At 40.7% G+C, this 13,203-nt stretch overlaps 1 protein-coding gene across 11 annotated transcripts in view; it reads right to left on the reverse strand.

Moving 5' to 3' along the window:
• LOC124043720 (LIM domain only protein 7-like) overlaps positions 1–13,203 on the reverse strand; it is a 135,180-nt gene that overhangs the window by 11,527 nt on the left and 110,450 nt on the right. For 9 of the 11 annotated variants that reach the window (XM_046362617.1, XM_046362618.1, XM_046362611.1 and 6 more), the window contains 4 exons: positions 11,345–11,506; positions 5,747–5,934; positions 5,408–5,471; positions 1,783–1,833 (listed from right to left, as the gene is read on the reverse strand). In XM_046362617.1, the coding sequence (XP_046218573.1) occupies positions 1,783–1,833; positions 5,408–5,471; positions 5,747–5,934; positions 11,345–11,506 (465 nt within the window). The remainder of the gene's footprint in view (positions 1–1,782; positions 1,834–5,407; positions 5,472–5,746; positions 5,935–11,344; positions 11,507–13,203) is intronic. The other 2 variants (XM_046362616.1, XM_046362615.1) reach the window with 2 other exon arrangements.

The following is a 13,203-nucleotide window of genomic DNA, read 5'->3' on the forward strand; positions in this document are numbered from 1 at the left end:
TGACCTAACGCTTTAACCACTAGGCTACCTGCCACCCCAAGGCGGTGATGGCTCTGTGCAGGCCAGTCAAGTTCTTCCACATCGACCATTTCTGTGTGGACCTCGCTTTGTGCACGGGGGCATTGTCATGCTGAAACAAGAAAGGGCCTTTCCCAAACTATTGCCGCAAAGTTGGAAGCACAGAATTGTCTAGAATGTCATTGTATGCTCTAGCGCTATGATTTACCTTAACTGGAACTAAGGGGCCCGAGCCATGAAAAACAGCCCCAGACCATTATTCCTCCTCCACCAAACTTTACAGTTGGCACTATGCATTCGGGCAGGTTGTGCTCTTCTGGCATCTGCCAAACCCAGATGAGTCCGTCGGACTGCCAGATGGTAAAGCATGATTTATCACTCCAGAGAACACATTTCCACTGCTCCAGAGTCTAATGGTGGCAAGCTTTACACCACTCCAGCTGAAGCTTGGTATTGCGCATGGTGATCTTAGGCTTGTGTGTGGCTGCTTGGCCATGGAAACCCATGTCATGAAGTACCCAACGAACAGTTCTTGTGCTGATCTTGCTTCCAGAGGCAGTTTGGAACTCAGTAGTTATTGTTGCAACCTAAGACAAACGATCTTTACGATCTACACACTTCAGCACTCCCCGGTCCAGTTCTGTGAGCTTGTGTGGCCTACCATTTCGAAGCCGAGTCGTTGTTAATCCTAGACGTTTCCACTTCTCAATAACCACACTTACAGTTGACTGGGGAAGCTCTAGCGCGGCAGAAACTGACTTGTTGGAAAGGTGGCATAATATGCCCGTGCCACATTGAAAGTCACTGAGCTCTTCAGTAAAGCCATTCTACTGCCAATGTTTGTCTATGGAGATTACATGACTGTGTGTTCGATTTTATAGACCTGATCGCAACGGGTGTGGCTGAAATAGCCAAATCCACTAATGTGAAGGGGTGTCCACATACTTTTGTATATAAAATATAGTGTATATCGCTATCCTATATGGCTCTGGAACAGACTAGAATTGATCATTGATCAAAACACATGAGCAAGAAGTGAGAATTTTGCAACCACTTCTATGGAGTCCAGTAGATTGGTATGTTGGTATGGCATTCTGACATGCTGTCTCCCCTTTGGTGCTTCAAAGTGTTGGTGAAAACACAACTTTCTAGTCAAGTGTATCCCAACCCTCTACTGAGGGATCCTCAGACGGTTCTCAATTTGGTTTTAACCCTGAACTAGCCACCTGATTCAACTAATCAAGGCCTTTGTGATTAGTTGTCAACTCAGAGCTGCAACAGAAATGTAGATAGATTGCTGGTCCCACAAGAGAGGGTTGGGAAATACTGGTCTAGACTCATCGAGCTCAGTGTCTCTGGGAGAATCACCACACACTCAACCCTGGTTATTACAGAGGTAGACCAGCGCACTGAAACTGGGCCCTGTGAGAAGCCCGGGTGTGGGAGGGAGGGGGAGACCAGTGGAGTTACACTCACTCAGTACCAGATCAGATGGAAAAAAGCAGTAGATTTTAAGCAGAGGGCCCAACATGGATCCCTAGGGAACTCCTGAGTATTCAACTGTTTGTCTCAATTTTTCCATAATCATGATTAGGTTAATAAGTCATAGATGAAACAAAACCTGTACACTAGGAAGGTCCTTAGGAGAACCACTGGGATAGATAGAAAGAGATGGAAGCCTAGAGCACCCAGACTCTTGATAGTTACACAGACCATTGATAATAACCCTTCACCAACACCAGGACTCGATCAGGGGTGTTTTACCTTGTTCAAAAAACTCTGACCTCCGTTTAAAATTTTTCATGGATATGGGTTCTACATGAGAGATGGAAAAATCAGAACAGGGTCAGAGAGAAACTTTGAAGTAATAGCTTCAATCATGCAGGCACGTGCACAGATATGGTTCTACCTGTGCAGAGCACATGCCCCTTTGCCCTTCCAGTCTCCAAATTGCCCTTTTGGGTGGTAGTATTTTTTTTGTATACATATTTTGTCACTGTTGTTTGGAACCTACTGCCTGCAAGACAAGCCTTTAAGTTCACTAGCCACCATCCTTTCTGTTGCTTGCACCTGTTGATCCGCCCTGTATGGAGCTTGCGTGCGCCTGGTTGCGCCTTTTGCCCAGTCCGTCCTGTACGGAGAATCCGTGCACCTGTTATCCAAACATGTATGCCTTGAGAGATGCGGTCACTGGTTGAGTGTGTGTAGCTAGCTAGTTTAAATATCAATAATCAACAAGTTTGGATTGTCACAGCAGCATAACATTTGATTAACACTTGATTTAGCTTACAGCATGATCAACATTCAGTCTGGTTAGCTGATATGTGCAGCAGAGAGAGGCAGTAAGACACAGAGGTAAATCACAATCAGTAAAATAAATTAAGGTGGCTAACAAGCAGATTTACATCAATCATCTACTACATCAATGGTCAGCTGCTTGCCCACACTCTTTTCCCAATGTCAATTATGTCTCACGGAGTCACTGCAACAGAGGCATATGGTATGTTATAATTTTCGAGATATGAATTATGAAAGCTCTGTGCACGGCCCTGCTATCATGGCATGGGGAACTTCAATCAAGATCTCCATTCTCCACTATTGGACACATAACAACTACATTAGGATTATGTCATCACACTGAAAATAAAATCAATCATATGCAGGACCAGCTCCGGGCAAAAGCAAATTTCTTGGGGGGGAACTCAGTTGAGGTCTGAACTTACTCTTGAGAGTTAGAATAGTACAATACACAAGGTGTAAGTTCAAAATGTGGTTGTGCATCAGCAGTTTTCCTCTTGTTTTGTCAGTCATTGACAGTCACTCAATTATCCATGTCATTTAACAATTTTTTGATCGATAAGTTAGTCCAGCCAGTTATCTAAACTTGTGTGAATCATTGCAGAATACCAACCGGGCATGCAGGGCATTGTTTTGTTAGTCACTCTCACTCAGATATCATATAAATTGCAAAATGTGTAGAATTGCAAGAAATCCGCTTTAAAACTGAAAAAAATATATTTCAGTCCCTTGAAAATTTATTGGAATTGCATGACATTTTTTTTATAAAATCCCGCCACCAAAAAATCTACACCCGATTGCGAAATGTGTAGACTTGCAGGGAAAAAAACATACATTTTTCTCCCCACCGTCAAAAGGGGGCCACTAAAAAAAAATTGCCCTCTTGGTGGTCTCCCATAGGGCCCCCAAAAGTCTAGAGCTTTTTGTTCTTAACTGACTTGCCTAGGTAAATAAATAAAAAACTATATGAATGATGGAGATGAGTTTGCCTTTTTTTCCCCAAAATGTCAATTAAGGTGCTCCAAAGCTTTATACTATCATTCTTTATGTCATTTATCTTTGTTTCATAGTGTAGTTTCTTCTTCTTTTTATTCAGTTTAGTCACATGATTTCTCAATTTGCAATACGTTTGCCAATTCATTCTGCAGCCAGACCTATTTGCCATTCCTTTTGCCATTCCTTTTTTCAAATCCTCATCAATCTATGGGGATTTAATAGTTTGTTTTTACAGTCATTTTCTTAATGGGTGCATGCTTATTAGTAACTGGATTAAGCAATTTCATAACTGTGTCAAGTGCAGTGTCTGTTTGCTCCTCATTACACACCACAGACCAACACATATTCTTTACATCAACAACATAGGATTCACTACAAAAGTAGTAAATATGTGATCAATACATCTTGATGATTTCATTCCTGTGCTGTTTGTAACTACCCTGGTAGGTTGACTGATAACCTGAACCAGGTTGCAGGCACGCACTGGTTACAGTTTGAAGCTATTTCTTGAGTGGGCTGCTTGATGAAAGCCAGTCAATATTTTAATCACTCAGAAAATGTTATCCGTACATTGTATTAATATAGATTCAATGTGACCATGCAACAAACCAAAATCTATTTTTTTTTTCACAATGATGTGCTATGTCAATGTCCTTACCAACCTTGGCATAACATGTTTGCAACTTTTGGAAAATATACCTCTCTGTTGATGTCACATACATTATCAAGAATTTCACATGTTATCCAGATACTGACTTTTAGCACATGGTAGTCTATAGCATGGTGGTAAGCTGCCATCAGGAAACTAGGCGTATGTTGCGGGTCACTACTTCACAGGAGAGCCACTTGAATGTAAACTTTAAAGAAAATCAAAATGTGGTTATGGGCAGAAATGCCTTCACAAACATGTGAACTTTCATGTGCCTTAATAACAAACTTGTATACCATCTGTAAACATGAATAAAATAGTTAAATTTACGAGCCTAGTTGGTTAAGCCAAAGAAAAAGTCAGCGACCTTCCGGCTAGCCATGATTGGCTGAGATAATGAGTGGGCTTGACCTGCCGAGAGATGAGTTTGGATTGTCTATTTGAGCTGGTCAGTGTGTCTAGGTAATCCTGTCTAACGCGGCTTTGTAATTTTCTAAAAATTGTATATTAAAACTGCATGAGTGTTGCTCTCCACTTTCTGGAGGACTGAGTTTTTAAATCAGTGGAATTAGAGTATGATAGCTAAGGAGAGGGAGAAAACACCTGTCTCCAGATTATATCTTCAAACTAAGGGCAACCCTGGCATCCGACAGGAAATGCATCCAACCATGAATGATGAGTGAATGATGTTTAGTCTAGCTAGATACATTTTCAGATATTACACCCTTCTAATGACAGAAAGAACCATTTGCTTGGCTAGCTATAGCCTAATGTTAGCTAGCTACCACAAACTTGGTGGTTATTTACCTGGAGATTCATGCAGGGTAGTTGTTTGTTTACCTAGCTAAGTAGCGAACATTAGCTGGCTGGTTGGTTGGCAATCTGCAGATTCATGAAGGGCAGTAAGGCGTAGCTAGCTATATGTCTTAACAAAAGACTTCACTATGCAAGTACCCATTTTGGGTGAGTTTGTAGCGATCTACTCTGATTTCAGAGCACTTTTGTCTGAGTGTACCAGGGAGCGCAGAACAACTGTTGAATTTACGAACACTCAACACCCGTTGAATATGGCCGGTGTCAGGAAACGTCTGCAAAAATAAATAGCGGTCCTATAGTAGGTGTTAAAAGCTAACCGTGTCAAGGAATTCACGTAAAAACAAGTTCGGTAATTGTAGTTAATGAATAGCAGTTTTGTTTTAATCAATAATAACAGACCAAGTGTTTTTACAGCATACGATTTTCAGCTGCACACTCTGATCAAGTCATGTGGTGCAAACAAAATGTGTAAATATACATCATTATACATAATTGAACAATGGGCATTCACCACCAGAAACACATACAGTCCCAAAGAGAGAACGTTGTCCTTGCTTTCTCAAACTTGTTCCTGTTAATAAAGGCTAGTCATAACCTCTCTGGTTAGTAGATCTGCTCTATGTTCTTTACCTTTGTTTCTCACGGTCACTGTCTCGTCACGGAAGCCTCCATTCACTCCATTGGATGCTACACCCTGCAACAAGATGAATTAAAAGCCTGTTGAGAACTGTCTGGGGGTTTATCAGTACACTGTATTCATATAGATTCAATGTGACCATGCAACAAACAAAAATCACACATTTTTTCACAACGATGTCCTATGTCAATGTTCTTACCAACCTTGTCATAACATGTTTGCAGATTTGTGATATATCAAGTTTATTTGGGTATTTGTGAGTAACATAGCAATAAGCTAACAAGAAACATTTGAACATTATCAACACCACGAGGTCTTCCTGTAAAACTCACAATGATTGGTTGGGTAGTGACCTTCTTGGTGGTTTCCATGGATCGCCGAGAGGTGAAATCCAAGCTGGTGGTTGTGTTAACGGTGGTTGTGTCGGGGAAACCTATAACTGTTGGATGATGATCCATACTGGTCAGATTGATGGTCTTATGGCTTTTAAACGGCAGGGAAGGTAGGTCTCTGTCCCAGTCTGAACGTCGTAGACGTGTGTCAATGGCAAAGATAAGTTTTTTTTGTATGTGTGTGTGTGTGTGTGAGAATGTATGTGTAAGAGATAGTGTGTGGGCGTGAAAGCACAACATTAGGAAAGGTACTAGTACTTAGGAAAGGTACTACTATACAACTATAGTACACAGAGTACTTACAGTATTTTCTGCATGGTATAATAATAGTAAAGACATCAAAACTATGGATAAGAGATATGCATTCAGTCTTGGCATTCTCTCAACCAGATTCATGAGGTGGTTACCTGGAATGCATTTCAACAAACACGTGTGCCTTGGTAAAATTAATTATTTTTATTTTCTCCTTAGTCCGCTCGAACTAATCAGTTGTGTTGTGACAAGGTAGAGGTGGTATACAGAAGATCGCCGTATTTGGTAAAATACCAAGTACATATTATAGCAAGAACAGCTCAAATAAGCAAAGAGAAATGACAGTCCATCATTACTTTAAGACATGAAGGTCAGTCACTCTAGAAAATTTTAAGATTTTCGAAAGTTTCTTCAAGTCATTCGCAAAAACTATTAAGCGCTATGATGAAACTGGCTCTCATGAGGACCGCCACAGGGAAGGAAGACTCAGAATTACCTCTGCTGAAGAGGATATATTCATTAGAGTTAACTGCATCTCAGATTGCAACCCAAATAAATGCTTCACAGAGTTCAAGTAAGAGACACATTTCAACATCAACTGTTCAGAGGAGACTACGTGATTAAAAAAAAATTGTACCTTTATTTAACCAGGCAAGTCAGTTAAGAACACATTCTTATTTTCAATGACGGCCTGGGAACAGTGGGTTAACTGCCTGTTCAGGGGCAGAATGACAGATTTGTACCTTGTCAGCTCGGGGGTTTGAACTCGCAACCTTCCAGTTACTAGTCCAACGCTCTAACCACTAGGCTACCCGCGAATCAGGCCTTCATGGTCGGATTGCTGCAAAGAAAAGACTACTAAAGGACACCAATAATAATTTGGGCCAAGAAACACGAGCAATGGACATTAGACCGGTGGAAATCTGGCCTTTGGTCTGATGAGTCCAAATTTGAGATTTTTGGTTCCAACCGCCGTGCCTTTGTGAGATGCAGAGTATGTGAACGGATGATCTCCATAGAGTGGGGAGAACAAGTATTTGATACACTGCCGATTTTGCAGGTTTTCCTACTTTTACAAAGCATGTAGACGTCTGTCATTTTTATCATAGGTACACTTCAACTGTTGGAGATGGAATCCAGAAAATCACATTTTTAAGTAATTAATTAGCATTTTATTGCATGACATAAGTATTTGATCATCTACCAACCAGTAAGAATTCCGGCTCTCACAGACCTGTTCGTTTTTCTTTAAGAAGCCCACCTGTTCTCCACTCATTATCTGTATTAACTGCACCTGTTTGAACTCGTTACCTGTATAAAAGACACCTGTCCACACACTCAATCAAACAGACTCCAACCTCTCCACAATGGTCAAGACCAGAGAGCTGTGTAAGTACATCAGGGATAAAATTGTAGACCTGCACAAGGCTGGGATGGGCTACAGGACAATAGGCAAGCAGCTTGGTGAGAAGGTAACAACTGTTGGCGCAATTATTAGAAAATGGAAGAAGTTCAAGATAGTGGTCAATCACCCTCGGTCTGGGGCACCATGCATGATCTCATCTTGTGGGACATCAATGATCATGAGGAAGGTGAAGGATCAGCCCAGAACTACACGGCAGGACCTGGTCAATGACCTGAAGAGATCTGGGACCACAGTCTCAAAGAAAACCATTAGTAACACACAATCCTGCAGCGCACGCAAGGTCCCCTTGCTCAAGCCAGCGCATGTCCAGGCCCGTCCGAAGTTTGCCAATGACCATCTGGAGGAAGGGGAGATGGTCATGTGGTCTGATGAGACAAAAATAGAGCTTTTTGGTCTAAACTCCACTTGCCATGTTTGGAGGAAGAAGAAGGATGAGTACAACCCCAAGAACACCATCCCAACCGTGAAGCATGGAGGTGGAAACATCATGCTTTGGGGATGCTTTTCTGCAAAGGGGAAAGGACGACTGCATCGCATTGAGGGGAGGATGGATGGGGCCATGTATCGCGAGATCTTGGCCAACAACCTCCTTCCCTCAGTAAGAGCATTGAAGATGGGTCGTGGCTGGGTCTTCCAGCATGACAACGACCCAAAACACACAGCCGGGCAACTAAGGAGTGGCTCCGTAAGAAGCATCTCAAGGCCCTGGAGTGGCCTAGCCAGTCTCCAGACCTGAACCCAATAGACAATCTTTGGAGGGAGCTGAAAGTCCGTATTGCCCAGTGACAGACCCGAAACCTGAAGGATCTGGAGAAGGTCTGTATGGAGGAGTGGGCCAAAATCCCTGCTGGAGTGTGTGCAAACCTGGTCAAGAACTACAGGAAACGTATGATCTCTGTAATTGCAAACAGGTTTCTGTACCAAATATTAAGTTCTGCTTTTCTGATATATCAAATACTTATGTCATGCAATAAAATGCAAATTCATTACTTAAAAATCATACAATGTGATTTTCTGGATTTTTCTTTTAGATTCCGTCTCTCACAGTTGAAGTGTACCTATGATACAAATTACAGACCTCTACATGCTTTGTAAGTAGGAAAACCTGCAAAATCGGTAGTTTATCAAATACTTGTTCTCCCCACTGTATGTGTGGTTCCCACTGTGAAGCATGTAGGAGGAGATGTGATGGTATGGGGGTGCTTTGCTGGAGACACTGTCAGTGATTTACTTAGAAATCAAGGCACACTTTACCAGCATGGTTACCACAGCATTCTGCAGCGATACCCCATCCCATCTGGTTTGCGCTTAGTGGGACTATCATTTGTTTTCAACAGGACAATGACCCAGCACACTTCCAGGCTGTGTAAGGGCAATTTGACCAAGAAGGAGAGTAATGGAGTACAGCATCAGATGACTTGGCCTCTCAACCCAATTGAGATGGTTTGGGATGAGAAAGTGCTCAGCATATGTGGCAACTCCTTCAACACTGTTGGAAAAGGATCCCAGGTGAAGCTGGTTTAGAGAATGCCAACAGTGTACAAAGCTGTCAAGGCAAATGGTGGCTACTTTGAAGAATCTAAAATATATTTTGATTTGTTTAACACTTTTTTACTTACTACATGATTCCATTTGTGTTATTTCATAGTTTTGATGTCTTCACTGTTATTCTACAATGTAGAAAATAGTAAAAATACAGAAAAACCCTTGAATATGTAACTTTTGACTGGTACTGTACGCTACCACTTGGAAGGGAAAATAAGGTTGTTGTTATGGTGTCATTCTAAAGAACAGCGGGGATAACAGAGAAACCACCTTCCACACCCATGCACAATCTACAAACCTCTAGCTTTACCAACAGGTTTACACTCTCTCCTACAAAAGCGTCTATTTTGATATGCATTGCACATTCAACAGATCACACAAAACAAAATACAATGACTGATGTTTTGGTGGTGTAATCGTGATATAGTAGGATGTGTAAACCTATTGGTGAAAACATACAGTGAGCTCCAAAAGTACTGTGGCAATTACATTTTTGGATTGTTATATAATAACTGTGAGGTTAAAGTGCAGACTATCAGCTTTAATTTGATGGTATTTTCATCCATATCAGGTTAACCCGTTTAGACATAACAGCACATTACACAAAAATATTGGGACAAATACACGTATATGTGTATTAAATTAGTTAAAGGTTAAGAATTTGGTTTCCTATAAAACTTAATGTGTCACGCCCTGACCTTAGAGAGACGTTTTATTTCTCTATTTGGTTAGGTCAGGGTGTGATGTGGGGTGGGCATTCTATGTTTTGTATTTCTGTGTGTTTGGCCGAGTGTGGTTCTCAATCAGAGGCAGCTGTCTATCGTTGTCTCTGATTGGGAATCATACTTAGGCAGCCTGTTTTGCCACCTTCGTTGTGGGTAGTTGTCTTTGTTAGTGGCCTGTATAGCCCTAGTAAGCTGCACTGTTGTGTTGTGTTGTGTTGTGTTGTGTTGTGTTGTGTTGTGTTGTGTTGTGTTGTGTTGTGTTGTGTTGTGTTGTGTTGTGTTGTGTTGTGTTGTGTTGTGTTGTGTTGTGTTGTGTTGTGTTGTGTTGTGTTGTGTTGTGTTGTGTTGTGTTGTGTTGTGTTGTGTTGTGTCGGCGACATTCTTAATAAAGAAAAATGTACGCTCACCACGCTGCACCTTGGTCCGGTCATTTCCCTGACGACATGCGTGACATAATGACTACATCAAGCTTGTGACTCTACACATTTGTTTGATGTATTTGCAGTTTACTTTGGTTGTTCCAGATTATTTTGTGTGTTTTTGTATACATGTTTTGTTTTGGTCGTATTAAAAACCTCTCATTTGTATTCCTGCGCCTATCTCCAAAATCCTTTATACCAGTGTGACACCTTGCCTTATTGTAATGATTAGAGGTTAGCACATCTTAGGGGTATGATATTTGTGCATCTGTAACTTTCTCAATCATTATTATTCAGGATGATCCATAATCATGGAGGCATCCACCTTAATGTAGAGTCAAAATGACACATTATTTACCATTAATTTATATTAAGCACAAAATAATCTGAAACACAACAAAAACAAACAGAAAATGTGTCAAAATGAGTCAAAAGCTTGATGTAGTCATTGCGTGCTATGAAAATGAGACCAAATGCTTAACTTATTATTACTTTAATACACAAGTAAATTTGAACCCAATACTTTTGGTCCCCTAAAATAGGGAGACAAGGTACAAAGAGTTGCAATTTCTAAACGGTTTACCTGATATGGATGAAAATACCCTCAAATTAAAGCTGACAGTCTGCACTTTAACCTCATACTCATTGTATCATTTCAAATCCAGTGCTGGAGTACAGAGCCAAAAGACCAAGTTCGGACCTGTAGGATCTTGTGCCTGAGTATGAGTTAGTTCTCCACAAGGTAGGACACCACATAAGGAATGCAAACAGAGGGAGACAGAAACAGACAGAGACACAGATAAAGATTCAGAAACACAAACAGACTGTCAGGCAGACAGACAGACATAGAAGGAGAAACAGAAGTATAGAAACACAAGCATACAGAAAGTGAGAGACAGACAGGCAGAGATGGGGAAACTACAGAAAAGGAAGATAGACAAAACTGGGCACATATATCACTAACTAAAGGGTTATCGCAGAACAGAGGACTAGAAAACGAAGGAAATTATCATTAAACTGCCATTAAATAATTGAGCCATGATACCAGAAACATTTACTGACCAGTTTAACGTGTCGCAATAGTTTACCAACACAGCAAACATAAATAACACTGACATTCTACAAATACTCTGTAACAACACACATTCTCTCTCTCTAGTCGTCTACTCACTGTTCCTGCCGTGACGGCGTATGTCCATGGTAAGGCTTCCCTGCTGCAGAACTTGCTCTGTGCTGCTCTTCCACTTGTCGTAGCTCATCTCTGCCACCCTTTGCCCGTTCACCGACATCACCTCGTCGCCCACCTGCAGTTGGCACAGCTCGGCTGGGCTGCCTGCGGGCCACAGAGAGTGGCAGCGAGGTCAGATAGAGAGGGTAAAGAAGGAACAGAAGGAAGGAAAAGTGTTCAGATATAGAGAGTGTAGAGTGCACAGAGGGTGCGATAGATATGTAGAGAGGGAATTGGGTCTCAGATGTAGGGGCAGAGAAGGCATTGGGGTGAGTAATAGAGAGGGCAAGACAGGTGTCACAGTAGTGATGTAGACCAGTCAAGATACATTTAAACTGTTACAATAGAGAGATACAGAGATAGGACAAGGCAGCGATTGCAATAAATCATCTCAACTTTTTAAAGTGGCTTCAGCTTCTTGTCTCCTTCCCTCATTTACATTGATGAGAAAGAACTGGACTACTGAAAAGTCAGGGGTGGAATGACAACAGGTATCAGGTACTCCCCTAGTACATACAGTATAGGCTAGAGAGAGACAACCCCAGCAAATCTGACCTAGATAGAAGCTACCCTACATAAGGCCGGGCACATGATCTGCTACTGACTACTTATCTTCAAGTCATTTTAAGAAACATTAGTGTGTTGAAAATGCCTAGCCACTTGTATTTGCATACACTTCAAAATACACCAGATACGCCACTATGGGTTTCTTCACGGTACCCAAACCAAAAAGAGATTTAATGCATTTCTTAATTATGTATAGAGTCACGTCATCACGGAATGCGCTGCCACCAGAGGTTACTCAGGCAAAAAGCAAGTTTAGCAAAAAAAACTGATAAAAAAACATATTGTATCACATCGCCTCTCCTCTTTCTAAAGATCTAATTTAACTGGATTGTATATAAGAATATGAAAATGTATGTATAAATACTGGATAAATAGTATTTTTTGTAGTCTCTTGGTGTCTTTCCTTTACCTAACTCTTATTTTTAATTTTAATTTTATGTAATATAGTTTACCAAGCTACCAATTACTTCCCACTGGAAGAAGTTAAGCTACACTAAAGCTACCCTTAAGAAACATACAGTTTACTGAACTAAAGATACACTTAAGAAACATATAGTTTACTGAACTAAAGCTACCCTTAAGAAACATACATTTTACTGAACTAAAGCTAAACTTAAGAAACATACAGTTTACTGAACTAAAGCTACCCTTAAGAAACATATAGTTTACTGAACTAAAGCCCCCTTAAGAAACATATAGTTTACTGAACTAAACTACTTTGTGATATATCAGAGACTACAGAGACTGAAATATCAGAGACTACAAATTTGCAAGAACAGATCACTCTGGAGTCAACTGTTAACATAATGTTTGAATTCAAGTGTAAATTAGGAAGGTCTGATGTCAAAAATGTATGAAACTTCTTGCCTACTTTTTTTGCAAAAATAAGTGTAGTTGCAGTAGTTAGTTTCACCGCTACATGGCAAAATAGTAATTAACTACTAAAAACACTACCCATATTTGAATTTAATTAAACTACCAACAAGCTACTGCAAACTGTAGTTAAATTACAAGTTTAACTACATGTATTTCACTATTTCACGGTCTATTGGCACTGTACTAAGGTATCTGGCACTATGTGTTGTGGCCAGCAAAGGCAGAAATTGGAGGACGGACTCATTGTAATGGCTGGAATAGAATCATATTAATGGTATCAAACACATCAAACTCATGGAACTCCAGCTGGTGCAGTGTTAGCAGTGGAATGGTATTTACTCTTCTGTGTGAATTATGAA

This window comes from Oncorhynchus gorbuscha, linkage group LG09, assembly GCF_021184085.1.
Source record: "Oncorhynchus gorbuscha isolate QuinsamMale2020 ecotype Even-year linkage group LG09, OgorEven_v1.0, whole genome shotgun sequence".
Lineage (NCBI taxonomy): Eukaryota > Metazoa > Chordata > Actinopteri > Salmoniformes > Salmonidae > Oncorhynchus > Oncorhynchus gorbuscha.